A 16,169-nucleotide genomic window follows, 5' to 3' on the forward strand; every position below is an offset into this window, starting at 1 on the left:
CTAAAGGCATCCTCTCACTTATACCATTTTAATACGATTGACTTAATTAGAATTAAGTGATGTAATTTAGCAATGAAAGAATTCCTTATGTCTATAAGTGAAGAAACTGAATATTTGAATGCTACTAGAGGTTACATAGATAATTTAAATATCAATAAATATCTTAAACTTTTCTAACACTTCAAAATTATATTTGCAGCTCAGAAACAATGTCCATTCTTCAGGATGCTCCTGCTTGTTGTCTGCCTATATTCAAGTTCACAGAAATATATGAAAAAAAGTAGGTTCTAAATTGCACTTGTTTTAAATTACTCTTTTCAGAAATTCACAATTCCTGTCTTGTACAGTAAATAACTTTTTGTTCCTGTATCAGCCTCTGCGTACACAGTCTATTGCACAAATATTTTTAACTGGGCTCCCATAACTAGTTTTTTAAAATCTCTTTAGTTTGGCTTCTTCCAAGATGGAAACTTGTGATTTTAAATTAGCCTCTTGGTTAATTTTGAGTAGCTTATAATCTACTTGTGAATTATTTCTTACACTGTGGTTCATTATTGCATTCTGTAATTGAACATTTGTTCTAGTTTTGTATGTTGAATGTTTATTTTTATGAATAAAGTACACTTAAATCTTTTCATTTTAGATTTGGACACAAGTTAATAGCATCAGACCTGTATAAATTAACGGATACTGTGGCAATCCGTGACCAAGGAAATGGACGTTTGGTGTGTCTCTTACCCAGCAGCCAAGCCCGGCAGAGTCCTTTAGGATCGTCACAGTCTCACGATGGCTCATCAGCAAATTGCAGTCCTATAATATTTGAAGAACTGGAATATCATGAGCCCATTTGTAAGCAGCATTGTCTGAATAAAGACTTTAGGTAGGCTGCGTATGAAATAGTTTTGGGGGGGGGTTTTTAACAGAAAAAAGATGGTTTATCAAATTGATTTGTCCTTATACTAAAGTTGTACCTTTTTTTTTTTAAAAAAAAGTGAACCATCTTTTGAGATGTATATCTTATAGCAGTTTTAATCACTGTTACATATTAAAAGTTGAAATGTCTGATCCTAAGGCCTGATCAACAAAAGAGCAGAGATGGTACAACATCCATCTTCAAATCAAAGTTAGTATCATGGTTTAGTGGTATCATCTGTTGAGGATGTGATGTTTATGCATTGCAGCCTAATTACTGAGGATAAAATATGCTTGTTCTGTTGAGACTGAAATGCACACCTCAATCCCACTGTTAGAGGGGAATTTTTTTTATAGCGGTTAAGAAGAATTGCTTAATTTTTCACTGTGACTATAATTGTGAAGTCTTTAATAATTCCACTTACTTTACTCTCCAAATATCGTTAGTCAGTTGGCAGCCCATTGTGACCTGAAAACATCACTGTTTTCTCAAAGTTAAACTTTGAGCAAATTTCAGTGACAAATTGTGCGATTTATAGGATTAGTTGTCAACAACCAAAGTTGGCAACAGAGCACTCGCTGGTAGTGTGCAGATAGCTGACTGGTTACATGGTGTTGGCTCTCCTAGTTGTATCCAGCTGCTAAGTCACAGTACAACAGCTTCAGTAAAAGTACATGAAATGTCTTCCTAATGACTCCTGGGTGAATTCTGTGCCAAAAAATGTTTAAAAGCTACATACAGTATTTTGAAATTGGCAAAATTCTGCATATTTTATTTGTCAAAATAACAATATATAATCACATCAGTTTCATTTATTTTGGTAATGTATTTCAAAATACCTGTCAACAAGTATGTCTAACAATACAGACAACAAAAAATGGAAATTATTTTTGACAAATAGATTCCTGACTAGGCAAATTAATACATAACTGAGTAATAATTCCTTTAAACTACAATACAGAAATGTATTTCCTACACCCCTCAGAAGCAGTGCTTGGGGAGTCAGGGGTAATAGAAGAGCTGAGAGAGAGGGAAGTAATTGCTGGGAAGAAGCCTGGGAGCGAACCTGGAGGGTTGTTGGGTGTGGGTGGGAGAAGTATGGAACAGGGTGGGGTTTTTTTGTTGGTTTGTTTTGGGTTTTTGGGGGGGCGGGGGAATTGTTAGGGAGTTCGGGAGCCTCTCCCATGCAGACCCTGGCTAACCCCTTGCCTCTCCCATTCAGTCAGGCACATCTACCCGATCTCCATTTGTCCCTGCACCCTCCCTCCCATTGAGCCCCCGCCCTAGTCTGTCTCTCCCCACCCGCTAGCCCTTCTGAACCCCAGTCTGTGAGACTCCCCAGCAATCCCATGTTCCCTGCTGTGTCTGTTCTCTCACTCCCCCCTCCCCCCCCATCCTGTGCCTCCTCACCTGGCCCGGGGGGGGGCAAGGGGCTGAGAGGAATGCAGTCTCTCCTCCCCCCCATCAGCTGCTCACTATGCAGGTGAGCCAGCTGCCCTCTGTTCTGGTATCACAGCAGCCTCTGGTGGGTGAAAGGCGTAACTGCAGCACCTCACCAGCAGAATGTATTTTCTGCATAGTTTAAAAAAAAAATCTGCAGTGGACATGAATTCTGCACATACGCAGTGGAGCAAAATCCCCCCAGGAGTATCTAATGTTACTTCTTCATTTAAGCAATTGCTGTAGTTGACCTATAAATATTATGTGAATGGGAAGGGAGGTAGTCCATGAGACTAACATAGTTTATACTGTAAAAAGTATGAAAACCCCCATGCTCTAGCTTTTTCTCAACCTTCTCTCCAACTAGCACCAGTTTTGTACCTATATACGCTTTTCTTCAATTTGAGCATGATGTAAACATAGTTAAGTACTTCTCTCGTCATTACAGTGAACATGAATTTGATCCAGACTCCTACAAAATTCCTTTTGTGATTTTGTCTTTGAAGACATTTGCACCACAAGTGCATAGTCTGCTGCAGACCCATGAGGGCACTGTGCCTTTATTAAGGTAAACAAGCTTAACTGTGTTTCTTTCAATGTACGAATAGATATGGTAAGGATTTTATCTCCTCTTTTTTTAATTAAACTTTTATGAACATGCTGAAGTGCTGTTTCTCTCAGGTAACTGAGTTTTGGATACTTCAGCTTCGTTTATCAAAAATTCTGGGAGCAGTTGAACAAAGACTACTTTATTGTGGATTAAAAGAATGTTTCCAATAAGGTGTTTTGGTTTTGGGTTTTTTTGTTGTTTTTTTAAAGGCATACAAAATCTAATTTGTGTCTTGGTTATGAAATATTCACAGAAAAATTTTGTTAATAGGATGTCTAAAAAGTTCTTTGTGCAAGAAGTGTATCCTTTATATTATTTGTGTTTGTGGATGGGGTTATTGGTTATGGTATGTTGTTCATACTATTTTAGTAATTATTTTTTTGTTCTTACCTCTTGTTTTTTTAAAGCTTTCCTGATTGTTATATGTCAGAGTTCAGTGATCTAGAAATGGTGCAGGAAGGCCAGGGAGGTGTTCCCTTGGAGCATCTCATCACCTGTGTTCCTGGAGTTAATATTGCCACTGCCCAAAACAGCATTAAAGTTGTTAAGTGGATACACAACAAACCACCCCCCCCAACTACAGGTAGATATCGCTTTTTATCTGCAACTGGGTAGCCAGCAGTAAAGGGCAGACTCTGTTTCACTGTGATTTTTAATAGTGGTTAAATTATTTAGCACTAATACCCTTTTTATTCAGTCTCCATAACTTTTTTTTTTTTTAAATTCTGTTTTTTAAAGTATGTCTGAAAGAAAAGTTCTGTTGAATAAAAAGGTGCTCATATTAGTTGCATACAGTAAATTGATCCCTTATCAAAGGTTTTAATAGAAAATTTGAGTATTTAAGTTGAGTTTTCAGTGTATATTAACATTTCTAAAATTTATTTAGATATTCCCTCATTTGTGGAGGAATAGTATTAATAAACTCTTAGTAACATGATGTCTGTCTGAAATGAACACCTCATTCTAAAAAAAGTTTTCTCCTTCTAGATCCTTGGCTTTTACGTTCGAAGAGCCCCATAGGTAACCCACAGCTTATTCAGTTCAGTAGAGAAGTGATAGATCTGCTTAAAAGCCAACCATCTTGTATCATACCTGTCAGTAAATTCATCCCAACATATCATCATCACTTTGCAAAGCAGTGTCGTGTGTCTGACTATGGGTATTCCAAGTTAATGGAGTTACTGGAAGCAGTGCCGCATGTATTACAAGTGAGTTCAATGTCACGTTCTTTCTTTTGTTTACACATATAGTCACAGCTTGAATCAGCTGAGTTCATGAGTGTATTTGTTCAACAACCTTGTAAATTTCTACAAAGGAGATGGCTGTACCTAGGATTCAATTGTTTACCAGTTCATTTATTTTTGAGATTATATCCATGACAGCTATTATTGTGTTTTCAGATCTTATAAATATATGTAAAGTTCTCTTAGATCTAACTGTCACAGATTCCAAGGCCACAAGGGACCATTATGATCATCTAGTCTGACCTCTTGTATAACAGAAGCCATAGAACTTCCCCAGAATAATTCCTAGAATCTATTTTTAGAAAAATAACCAACCTTGATTTAAAATTTGCCTCTGATGGAGAACTTTGGTAAATTGTTCCAAAGGTTAATTACCCTCACGTTTAAAAACTTAGCCTTATTTCCAGTCTGAATGTATATAGTTCCAACTTCTAGCCATTGCATCATGTTATACCTTTGTCAGCTAGATTGAAGAGCATATTATCAAATATTTGTTATTCATGTAGGTACTTGTAAACTGTGATCAAGTCACTGCTAAACCTTCTTTTTACTAAGCTAAATATATAGTGGTAGACTCAAGGAGCTCAAACTTGAGGCTATTTAGTTAATTTTGAAGTGTCCTTTTTGTCTTCATGCTTGTGGTGTTCTCTTCAGCCGCCTTGGTTAGCTGGCTATTTGGATAATACTCTGCATTTAGACAGAGCAGAGCGTCAGTATTGCTAGTTGGGACTGTCTGAAACTGAGTAGTCCTGATTTTTATGAAGTAATACTGCCTTTGAGTGATCACGGAATCCTATGCAGTCTTTTGGAACCGTGTAGCTTTTTAGTGCAGTGTGTTTGTTAACGTTAGCTGGTCTTAGAGGAAGTATAGTGTTGTGGATTTTACAACAACCTCCGCTAAATCACCCGTACAGCAGGTATGACAGTTCTCTTGGAGGAAGTGTTCGTTGTGCTTTCCTAATGATCCATGATTTGTTATGGAAGAAGTATATGGAAAGAGAGCCTTTCATAGTCATGCACTTGATATTTCTTACCACAGTCTGTTCTTCTTTTTACCGAAATAGCTCATAACATTATTTACTGTGGGGGGTGGCAGGAGGTCACAAGTGATCAGTGCTGAGAAATCACTGCTTGGCTTTTATGCTGATAAGAGATTTATTGTTGTTTATGTTCTAGATTCTTGGTATGGGCTCTAAACGCTTGTTAACCCTAACATACAGGGCCCAAGTAAAACGTTTCACTCAAGACTTATTGAAACTTCTCAAATCCCAGGCCAGTAAACAAGTTATTGTGAGGGAATTCTTACAGGCTTATCACTGGTAAGTTGGTTTTGTCTTTGCCAAATATCAAGACATCTGCTGTCATAATGAAAAGGCAACAATGTAGTATCATGTGTCTGTATTAGAATTCTGCACTCAGAATTCTAATACAGACACATGATACTACATTGTTGCCTTTTCATTATGATGTTAGATTATCAGAAGGTGGAATTTATCAGATTTTAGAAACGATTGAAAATAGTCCATTATTACTATAGGAACTTTCTGGAATGCAGTGCAGCATTACTTTAGCACTTAATTTTTCAATTGTCTTAAAATTCTGCTACTTCAAATTGGGGTACTGTATCTTGTTAACTTATTCCTTAAGGCATGCGCTTAAATCATTACATTTATTCACCAGTGCGTGGCATACTTGTAATGCAAACTAGCTTAAGAAAGTATGTCCTATTTTGTCGGGGGGTTTTTTGTGGAAAAGGAGAATGTCTTCTTTCAACCAGGGGGTTGGGGGGGGGGGGGAGAGGGAGGAGGAGGAAAAAAAAAGGAGGGGGGAGAGGGGAATTGCCCTGAGCATTTTTCAAACCAGTCTAATTTAGTAGCTCTAGCAAGGGTATCTGATTGATTGGGGGAGTAATAATGGGCAAAAATCCAAGAAGGAATTAGTGCTGTCTTCACATTGCCAGTAACATTCCATCTCTCTGATATTCTTAGATTAGCAGAATCTTTTTTAAATCAATCTCAGCACATTACTTTCCCTAGTGTGAAGTCAGGAGATAGCAGCTGGCACATGCCTTCCGGAGACTGTAGCACATGAAGTTTTATATATGGTAATTGCTGCCTTCTTGCAGTATAAGAAAATATGCCATGTTTGCTTGTTTGTTGTTTAACTCCAAAGCTACTGTATAAAGTTCTGAATTAGTGAAGTAACGTTCTTTAAATTCTCATTTTTATCATGTAAGTCAGTCTGAGGCACCCAGTAGTTGGTATACATAACTTCACTCTTTATTCCACATACATCTGAAGCACCAGTGTGTATGACTCTTAGTTCTGAAGTCAATAGGAATATTTGATTTTGTGTACTTGATTTACAAATGTCTCCTGGGTTTATGGGTTCTTAAGTGCTTATGTCACTGGCAGTGTGAAAATGCCTTTAGTTTCATTGAGATGTGGGTTTTGTCTTGATAACTAATATATTTATATTTTTTTGTTTGTGCAAACTGCTAACTTTCACATTTAATTGTCCTGTGTAAAATACATCAGCGCTCTGAAATTGCTTTACAATTTTCTTCTTAAACTGTTCAGGTGTTTCTCTAAAGATTGGGATGTTACTGAATATGGAGTGTGTGAGTTGGCAGATATAATATCAGAAATTCCAGATACAACAATCTGTTTGTGTCAGCAAGACAATGAAATGATAATTTGTATCCCCAAAAGAGGTATGGCCATATCATCATTTTGATCTGTAAAAATTTTAGTTTATTAATTTATAAAAATCACATTCTGCCGTCACTATTGCCAGTATATTTTGTGTTCTCACATAACTTCAAATTAGCTAATTGGAAAAAGCAAATCCAAATGTAGAATTAAGATGTCACTCTTCTCTCCTTTGACGATTTTCTTCTGTACTTGTTGCCAAATTATGCCATTATATTATCATCATCCCATGACTAAGAGGTAGTTATGTATAATCCTAGCCATGTAAAAAGCAAAATTTCTGTAATGGAATAAATTGAATGTTATGTTAGTGTTCTGTTTTTGTATTCATTTTGCTAAGTAATATTGGGTGTAGTTTAAACTTTGTGCAGGATGCCTAGAGGGGAAGAAATTGTTGGAGTATGAGACAAGAAAACTTGCTTAGTAAATACTGTACAGTGATTGCTACATGATTGATTATTTTACAAAGTAAATATGTAAGCATGGCAGAGACTTTCTGCTGTATTGGCAAGTTCTTCCAACAAAAAAATAATAGTTTTTGTGGCTGATACAAAGATAAAAATATGCTAATGTTGATGCCCTGTATTTTCTTTATATTCCCTTTCTTGCCTTGTAAACTAACTATTCTGTGGCTGTTCAATTCCTTTTAATGTCTTTCACTTTTAGAACGTACCCAGGAAGAAATTGAAAGAACAAAGCAATTCTCTAAGGAGGTAGTTGACTTGCTGCGTCATCAACCCCATTTCCGAATGCCCTTTAATAAATTTATTCCTTCTTACCACCACCACTTTGGCCGTCAGTGCAAACTTGCTTATTATGGATTTACCAAACTACTTGAACTTTTTGAAGCCATACCAGATGTCTTGCAAGTAAGTTCTAGAAATTCTAAGGTATATTTAAGCATTTTTCAGCTCTCACCTGAATAGACTGTATTCTTACTATCATCAAGAGCTATTTCCAGGTAGTTAACTTCAGTAGGAGTTGTGAATTGTGTATCCGCCTGCACTTCTAACCTTTCATGATTATACTTGGTTGGTTAGTTATATTTACTATTTTTCATAGACCATAAAATTTTTTTGTTTAAAGGACACTATCAGGTTAAAGACTTAAAAAAAACCACCTTTGTTAATAACCTTGAATTATTGAAACTGAATTTTAAAAATCTAGTTTACAACAAACTTTATTTACTTTCTCTATTTGACTTAGTTTAGACAATAAAAGCAGACTAAATTCAATAGCTTAAGTGCGACTTACGTGATTTTTGCTCTTGAGGAATGTGTAATTCTGCTTGCTTTCATGTAGATGTCTTGTGTAAAGTAGCTGAATCGTTATGTAAAATAGTTATATAAATATCCTTTACTGAATGCTAGTTGCAAACTGGGTTTTCCAGTCAGCTTAGGTAAGTAACTTCATTAACAAAGTGTAACTTCATTTTTTTCCCCCCCCCTTAAGGTATTAGAATGTGGAGAGGAAAAAATTCTGACGCTGACAGAGGTGGAACGGGTCAAAGCTCTAGCAGCCCAGTTAGTTAAACTGCTGCGATCTCAGAAAGACAACTGCCTTATGATGACTGACTTACTTACAGAATATAGTAAAACATTTGGTTACACATTGCGCCTTCATGACTACGATGTCAGCTCAGTTCTAGCTTTAATGCAAAAACTTTGCCACGTTGTGAAGGTAAACTGTTTTTAGTGTGGACTTAATTTAAAAAAAAAACCAAACTTAGATTTCGTGTGTTTGTAGAAACAAAGACATTAAATTCCTTGTCTAAACTGTTTTAAAATATCAAGATTGCACGTTTAATTTATATTTTTACCTCATTTCATTGTAATGGGAATCATTGGGTTTTTTCCTCCCTTTGAAATTCCTTTGTGTTTTGCCCAGAGAATTGGTGCTTTGACTTTTTCTGACTGAAAGAAAATAAATAGATCTGTAAACTGCTTTGTCCTATGGGGCACCAGAGACTATATAAAACTGCTGCAGCAGAATTATTTCTAAGGTCAAAATATTTCCATGTAGAAAGCTTTTTTCTTTTACAGTTTAGATTATCTACTGGAAAATGTTTGTTAGGCCTTTTTGGATACAAACAATACCCATTTTATAGAACCCAGACATTCATTTTTCTTCTGTTTTTTAACATCAAAATTCTTCAGGCTGCTGACACAGAATCTGGTAAACAGATTCAGCTGATAAATAGAAAGTCTCTACGTACTCTGACTGCACAACTGCTGGTATTGATGATGTCTTGGGATGAAACCACCTTTCTTTCTGTTGACGAGCTGAAAAGGCATTATGAAACTATCCACAGTGCTCCCCTTAATCCATGTGAATATGGATTTATGACCTTATCTGAACTCCTGAAGAGTCTGCCTTACTTGGTTGAGGTATGGAAGCTACTAGGAAAACTGATTTGGTTTTTAGAACCATATTTAAAACTTATTCACTTTATTTGGTTTTAGTTGTGATACAGTATGTGGTACTTCCTTGTACTTTCAAAGGATATTACTGTGACTAACAGAAGCATAAGTTTGTATGGTGACATTTCTTTGCTTTTGTGCAGGTTTTTACCAATGATGTGGCAGAAGAGTGTGTGAAACTCACAAATCTGTATTTGTTTGCAAAGAATGTGAGATCCTTGCTTCACACCTACCACTACCAGCAGATCTTCCTTCATGAGTTCCCAACAGCATATAGCAAATATACAGGAGAAGTGTTGCAGCCCAAAATATATGGATATAATAGTCTAGAAGAGCTCCTGGGAGCAATTCCACAGGTCTGAAGAACGTTGTTATTGCATCATAATCTTAAGTTAATTTAAGATTCCTGAATATCTTCAATAACAGTTTCCTAGAGCATTTAATTTAAATACATCATGCAACTGAAATTCTGCTTCATACTCTGTGTGATCTGCTGCTATAGTTTACAAGGAAATTCATACTAGACATGTTACATATTTTAACAATCTCAATTTTGCTGAACTGGACTTGTCAACAGAGAGTCATATTCACTCAGTGTATTCATTGTTTGAATCGAATGCACATGTAAATGCAGCAAAAAACTCCATAAAACCCCCACTCCTTTATGGAGCAAAAATGTTGCTAGCATCCACCAAGTGAGAATTGACTCTTCCTATAGTTGCTAAAGAGAAACAATGTAGTGCAGTTGCTGAGTTGCATATTTATTGTGCTAGGTTTACCTCCTAATATCCCAGTAGCCATGTAACTTTGAACCCTTACTACGAATCTAAAAGCTATGGGAATGCCACATATTTGAATTCTAGTGGTGGCATCTCAGATGTCAGCCTATTATCTTTGGTTATAAGCTTTTCAAGTAAACTAATCTTTTTGGAGAGCAATTAACAATAACAGCTCTCCAATCTGTTCTGAAAATATGGGGCTGAAAAATGCATGAGCATCAGACATCCAGTTATGCTGTTTAGCTTCTCTTTTTACTTATCAAGACAAGACTTTTAATTGAGCAATCTAATGTGAATAGTCTGGTGGGTTAGCTTGCATTCCTTTAGAAATGTTGTCATAGTGTGTGAGAAGTGGGGAGTAGTATGGATTAGGTGTTGAGGTTAGTGTGTGCGCTCTGGTTAGATTGTACTTTTGTCTTATAAATAGGTGGTCTGGATCAAAGGACATGGGCATAAGAGAATTGTAGTACTAAAGAATGATATGAAAAGTAAGTAAGCCAATTGAACTTCATAAACCAACTATCACACTGAAGTTTACAAGTATCTTTTTAGAGGCGATCAGAGACCAATGAACTTGCCTTTTTTTTTTTTTTTTTTTTTTGAAGCTCGTTTTAGCTCACCCAGTTTTTCCCCTGCTGATCATGTGGATGATCATGGAAATAAACTTGCTGACAATAATGGACACATTATGGAGATTCTAGGATCCACTGCGTCAATGGAATTAAAACTAGGAACACCTAGTGATGGTAATGCAAACTTAATGTGTATAATAAAGTGGTTCAGTCTGCGGAGAAATACACTGAAAGCAAAGCAGCATGGGGAAAGAGCTGTGTGACTTAGTTATTTGAAGTAAGCTTCTATGATGTATGGAGTTTAAAGCTATCAGACTTCTTTCACGAAGGTCTTAGACGTACATTCCTCTTTGTGAGGAGGAGCCTGTTTCTGTGTGCTCCTCCTCACAAAGGTTTGATCTTCCAAGTTGCTGAAAATCTTTTTCAGATGAGTTCCCTTAATTCCCTTCATCTCAATGGAAGTTGAAGACAAGCTAAAGTGATATTAAATGTAAATGACAGTGGCCCACTGGAGAATTCCACAAGCACAGTATTGTCTGTACCTTGACGTGCAGCTGTAGTACTGCCTTTTTTGCATATGATTTGCAGCCTTAGCTCTCCCTTGCTGCTGCTACATCTGCTAATAGCAGTATTAGTTTTGTTGGTGTAGTCTTTTTCCAGCTGCAGGTAGCCAGGAGCCTGTGCCTTGTTGCACAGACCTTGCCATGGTTACCAATTCCTTTGTCACCTCTATGCTAGATTACTGTAATAGAATGGCCCTTGAGACAGACGCTTTAGTTGATGTTGGAACACACTAAGACTGTTCCTGTGAGGAGTAGGATATTATGCCCTGAACTCACTACCGATTCAGGGTATGTCTACACTACAGACAATGCTGGCATAGCTACATTGCCATAGCTATGCTGGTATATAACCCTGTAGTGTAGACACAGCCTACACTGATGGAAGGGGTTTATACACTGATGGAAGGGGTTCATCTACCTCCCCGAGCAACAGTGGAAGCATTCTTCTGACAACATAGCTCTGCCTACAATGGGGGTTAGGTCAGCATCGCTGTGTTGGTCAGGGGTGTGGATTTTTCACACCTATGATAGATTGACATAGCTACATCCAACTTTTACATGTAGACCAGGCCTCATTCAATATGCAATTAAATATGTTCTTTAAGATCTTATCTGGTTAGGGATCAGTTCCTTAAGAGAACATGTCCTCCTGCAATGGTTGATAGGAGCTTGGTATTTCTACATGGAAATAGTGTCTGAGTGTGGCAGCTGACTTTCTTGCTTAAAGTTCTCTTCCTCTGGAACTTACTCCCTTGCCTTTCTCTCAGGGTCCAAGCTTGGCAAAGGTCAGGTCATGTTACAAGGGGGTGGGGTGTGTGTCAGACTTGGGTCGAACAAATTTCAGTGTGGGTTTAGTCTATAAATCCCCTTAGAGCATTTTGGCTGCAGACTTGGCATTTACCAACTATTAATATATTTACTATGGCATTTAGATATTTAAAATTGGTGATATTTTGAAAGATCATTTAATTTTTGCAGTTTCTAATCAAACTGAACAAGAACTCCTTTGCCTCACAAATACATCACCTGTTGACCTCTTGTGTGAACCAGTTCCTTCCTGCCTACCATCCCCACAACTGAGACCTGATCCAGTCATTCTTGAGTCTGCAGACCTCATTCAGTTTGAGGAACGCACTCCACCTCTCTCTGGTAAGAGTTAATAGCCATAGGCACGTATCTGGAAGCCAGGTAAACGTTTACAGTGGCATGTAGAGTACAGACACTGCATGCACAGCTAGAATAAGTATAAATAGCAGTGTAGGTGGTGAGAGACAGGTTAGGCAAGTAGAGTACCCTGTGTGCCTGAATCCCCAGGTTATATATTCTACATGGCTCTCTCCCACATCTACACTGCTGCTTTTAGCAGTGTGGTGTCCCATTGCCTCCCCACTGCCAGAGCCTTTCCCTGCTGGAGCCTTTCAGTGTTACACATAGCTATACACATAGTGCCTGTACTCTACACCACACCCGAACTGTAGGCCTAGCCTACATGGTACTGATCAGACTTGACTGATAACTTTTTTTTAAAATTTGAAAACATCAAACAAATGGCTGATCATGATCCACTGACTTTTTGTGGATTTGCTTCCAATAAATTGCACTTTATATGGAGGTGTTCCATCTGAAGCTCTCAGTGCTTTACAAACAATATTCGACAGTGCTCTTGTGAGGGTAAATGCGGTATTTACAGGAATCGCTTCCTCCTCCATTAAAATGTAGCCATCATTACAATGGCACATGGCAGTAGTTTAGCAACCTGCAGCAGCCCTTTAACAGTAATTTTACAGTACTTCACATGAAGTATTTGAGATGCTTATTGTGGTTTGTGAATTAGACCCATTTTGCAGATAGATAAACCGAGACAAATATTTAGTGTTAAAACCAAGCATCAAATTAACAGCAGAGATGAGAACTGAACCAGAGTGCTGTGGTTCTTAAATCTGCTAGTCACACTTCTGCACAGAGAGAACTCTTATCAAATGATTTTCCTGCATAGCCATAAAAGAATCTGGTTTTGAAAGTAAAATATTTGTATATAATTTAGCTGTTATATTTATTTTAGAGATGATGATTCTAACAGAAGAAGAAAAAAACAGAATTGTTACCACAGTAGCAAAAGGAAACTTGAGCTGTGGCCCTGTGGTATCTAGTGTCACAGAGAATTCTTCAGTGCCTCCCTATCAATCTTCTGAAACTCAACTAAGCAAGGAAGCAATGGACAGCCCAGCCAAAAAGCAACACAAAAACAAAGTGAAATTGGCAGCAAACTTTTCACTTGCACCTGTAACCAAGCTTTAAATTTTGTTCTGGTGTGAAAGACAAATACTGTTGGACTCTGCACAAAAATATAGCTATTTGTTAGCCCTTATGTATTTTAATGAGACGGCCTAGAAGTCACTTAATTTGTATTTAGATGTATTCTGTGAAGTTTTTGTTCTTTTTACACTGAACACAGCTGTCAGCAGGGAAAACTATTTTTATTATTTTGAAAAAACTTCCAGTATTCATTAAATTATTCTTAACAAGTCATCCTCCCCCTCTCCCCCCTCAGATAAACCAATGGTGTTCAGTTACAGCAAAATTTAAACTCAGCTAAAGTGGAATGGATTTTATTTTCTTTAAGCCTCATCAGTGGTGTAATCCTACATGTAGCATAATATATTCTATAGGCTGTTGCTTACTGATTGTTTCAGACAGTATTAATAAAATGCATGATCTGTCTTTAAAAGCCTGTTGAGGAATTTTAACCGTTACTGGATTGGAATAACAAAGTGTGGTGGGTTTTTGATTGTACTAAGGGAAAGCTTGTGTTAAGTGCAACTTCTGGTGATTTGTAATTGCATTGTAATTCCTTTCATGTAAGATGTCTGTAGAAGATTATGTGGATTTATTGCAAAATTTGTTTTAAACGTTTTGTGAAACTTTCAGTTCCGTTGAGGAGCTTTCTAGGAAGTTGAGGATGTTTTAAGCTTCCCTTTTATGTTTAGTTCCAGTTTGACGTGGATTGGGTTAAGGAAAAAAGATTGTCTTGGTGTCATGAGTTTAAAGTAAAATGAAGACACTCTATTGTGTCTGGAAATGAGGTTACTAGGAAGATTCCAATATTTCTAAAATATGCATTTAATGCATAAATTATGGATCATAGAGCAGGTGATGTAAAGTGCTATAAGATGGAAGGTATTGATGCTATTTCCACTTGTAAGGAAAGTTCTAACTGTATGTGGAAATGCCAAGGTTATTCTGCTTAACCTTGTTTTCTATTTTTTTAAGCATGTTTGGTAAATGGGAAGCTTACTCTTCGTCACATTGTCTTTTAACTGTGTCTGTTTTTATTCTAATATTTACTTCTAGTGTTGGAAGCTATTTTCAGTTTTTTGTGGTATTTTGTGTTGGCTTTTGGAAAGGCCAGCCTTTGGAAGGAAGGTAAACCAGTGGGAATGACCTTATTTCTAGTTGGCTGAAATGTCCTGTGAGTGAGGCCTTATACCCATTTTGGGTAAACTTGGTATTTACAATGGGTTGTATTTGCCAGGCAGACTAAATTTCCTGTAAAACTGAAAGAATGTATACCTAAGGTTTTCCACTGGTTGAATGGTTTCTTTTTTAGATGGATTATATTTTGTAATGTACAAGAGTGATGGAAAGTGGGCTCAGATTTCATAGCCAGCAATTGAAAATGCCACGAAATAATGGCTATAGACAGAATTTTACAAGTCAGATTTTGTTAAAAAATCTTTTAAATATAGCCAGGTATTACCAATACTAAACTCTATAGCCATTATGAATACAGGGAAACACTTGGAAGTTTTTCTGAGCATTATGGCACAGTGTTTGAGTCCTTATTAAACCTCTACAGACATAGTGTTATAGAAAGCAAAAACAGAATGTAAATTTTTTTAGAATGCTTTTAATAATTTCATGAGTTAAATGTAATAACATCTGCTATAACCTTACATAGATTTTGTAAGGTTAACAGTGATCGTTTAGATCTTTGTTTCAGTAGTGTGTGCAAAAAAATAGTAAAAGTGTATATTTTCATGAGATGCAATTACAAGTCATCCAAAGTGCTAAGTAAACCAAATGATTGATGCTATAGAGGAAAAATTGAGGTACAACTCTGTACTATGTTTATGCGAATGTGGTGGTTATACCATTTATGGAGGTCAGCATATATATATATATATGTTGGTTTTTTTTGTTTGTTTTTGATTCATGTGTAATTCTGATTAAATTGCTGTTTGAAAGTAATAGAAGAAATTTTGGGGAAGTTGTGTTCATAGAGTAACAAAATAGCCAATTGAATTACAATATATTTTTTTATCCAAAGGGTTAATTGAATGATGTGACTTACTGATTCAAAACAATTAGGACCTTGAAATTCTTTAATTTACAAATTAATTGTACTAATTTAGATTCATGTCTGTTTAAAAAAAAAAAAAGTGTCACCCTCAACTTACATGCACTATATCTTCTCGAGGTGGGAGGAGGAAGAAAAATGTTTTTCATAGCTGTCTATTTTGTTAGACACTTTCTTTTGTGACTCAAGTGCTGTTTTGTGTGTTGGGACCAAACGGTTGTGTCAATAAAATTTTCAAGCAAGCATGTAACTCTTGCCTTATTTACCTAAGAACAGACAAATATCTTAAAATTCTTGCGTATTACTTTTTCCCCCACTCACACCAAGTTCAGTCATCCCGGCAAAGTAAAGCAGTAAAACATTTTGTTTTGTAAAAACCCAGATTAAAACCAACAACAAACCTTCCCATGGAATTCTTTAAAATTCCAATTATATCCAATTTAGATATAAATATATTCCCTCTGCAGTTTTTGAAGAGCTGGATGAACATACCAGAAGTCCTGAAATTTTACTAGTCTGGATTTTTAAAAACATATGCTGCTTTTAATGAAACCTCCTCA

At 36.6% G+C, this 16,169-nt stretch overlaps 1 protein-coding gene across 4 annotated transcripts in view; it reads left to right on the forward strand.

Annotated features, from left to right (window-relative positions):
* MARF1 (meiosis regulator and mRNA stability factor 1) overlaps positions 1–15,926 on the forward strand; it is a 35,684-nt gene extending 19,758 nt beyond the window's left edge. For 2 of the 4 annotated variants that reach the window (XM_074965403.1, XM_074965402.1), the window contains exons 13-27: positions 200–280; positions 644–880; positions 2,802–2,921; positions 3,371–3,546; positions 3,951–4,171; positions 5,384–5,526; positions 6,787–6,920; positions 7,585–7,787; positions 8,371–8,598; positions 9,075–9,305; positions 9,482–9,694; positions 10,545–10,605; positions 10,723–10,863; positions 12,231–12,401; positions 13,315–15,926. In XM_074965403.1, coding sequence (XP_074821504.1) covers positions 200–280; positions 644–880; positions 2,802–2,921; positions 3,371–3,546; positions 3,951–4,171; positions 5,384–5,526; positions 6,787–6,920; positions 7,585–7,787; positions 8,371–8,598; positions 9,075–9,305; positions 9,482–9,694; positions 10,545–10,605; positions 10,723–10,863; positions 12,231–12,401; positions 13,315–13,550 — 2,596 coding nt within the window. In that variant the 3' untranslated portion in view covers positions 13,551–15,926. The remainder of the gene's footprint in view (positions 1–199; positions 281–643; positions 881–2,801; positions 2,922–3,370; positions 3,547–3,950; positions 4,172–5,383; positions 5,527–6,786; positions 6,921–7,584; positions 7,788–8,370; positions 8,599–9,074; positions 9,306–9,481; positions 9,695–10,544; positions 10,606–10,722; positions 10,864–12,230; positions 12,402–13,314) is intronic. The other 2 variants (XM_074965405.1, XM_074965404.1) reach the window with 2 other exon arrangements.
* Positions 15,927–16,169: the final 243 nt, after the last annotated feature.

The sequence above is a fragment of the Natator depressus genome, chromosome 10 (genome assembly GCF_965152275.1).
Source record: "Natator depressus isolate rNatDep1 chromosome 10, rNatDep2.hap1, whole genome shotgun sequence".
Lineage (NCBI taxonomy): Eukaryota > Metazoa > Chordata > Testudines > Cheloniidae > Natator > Natator depressus.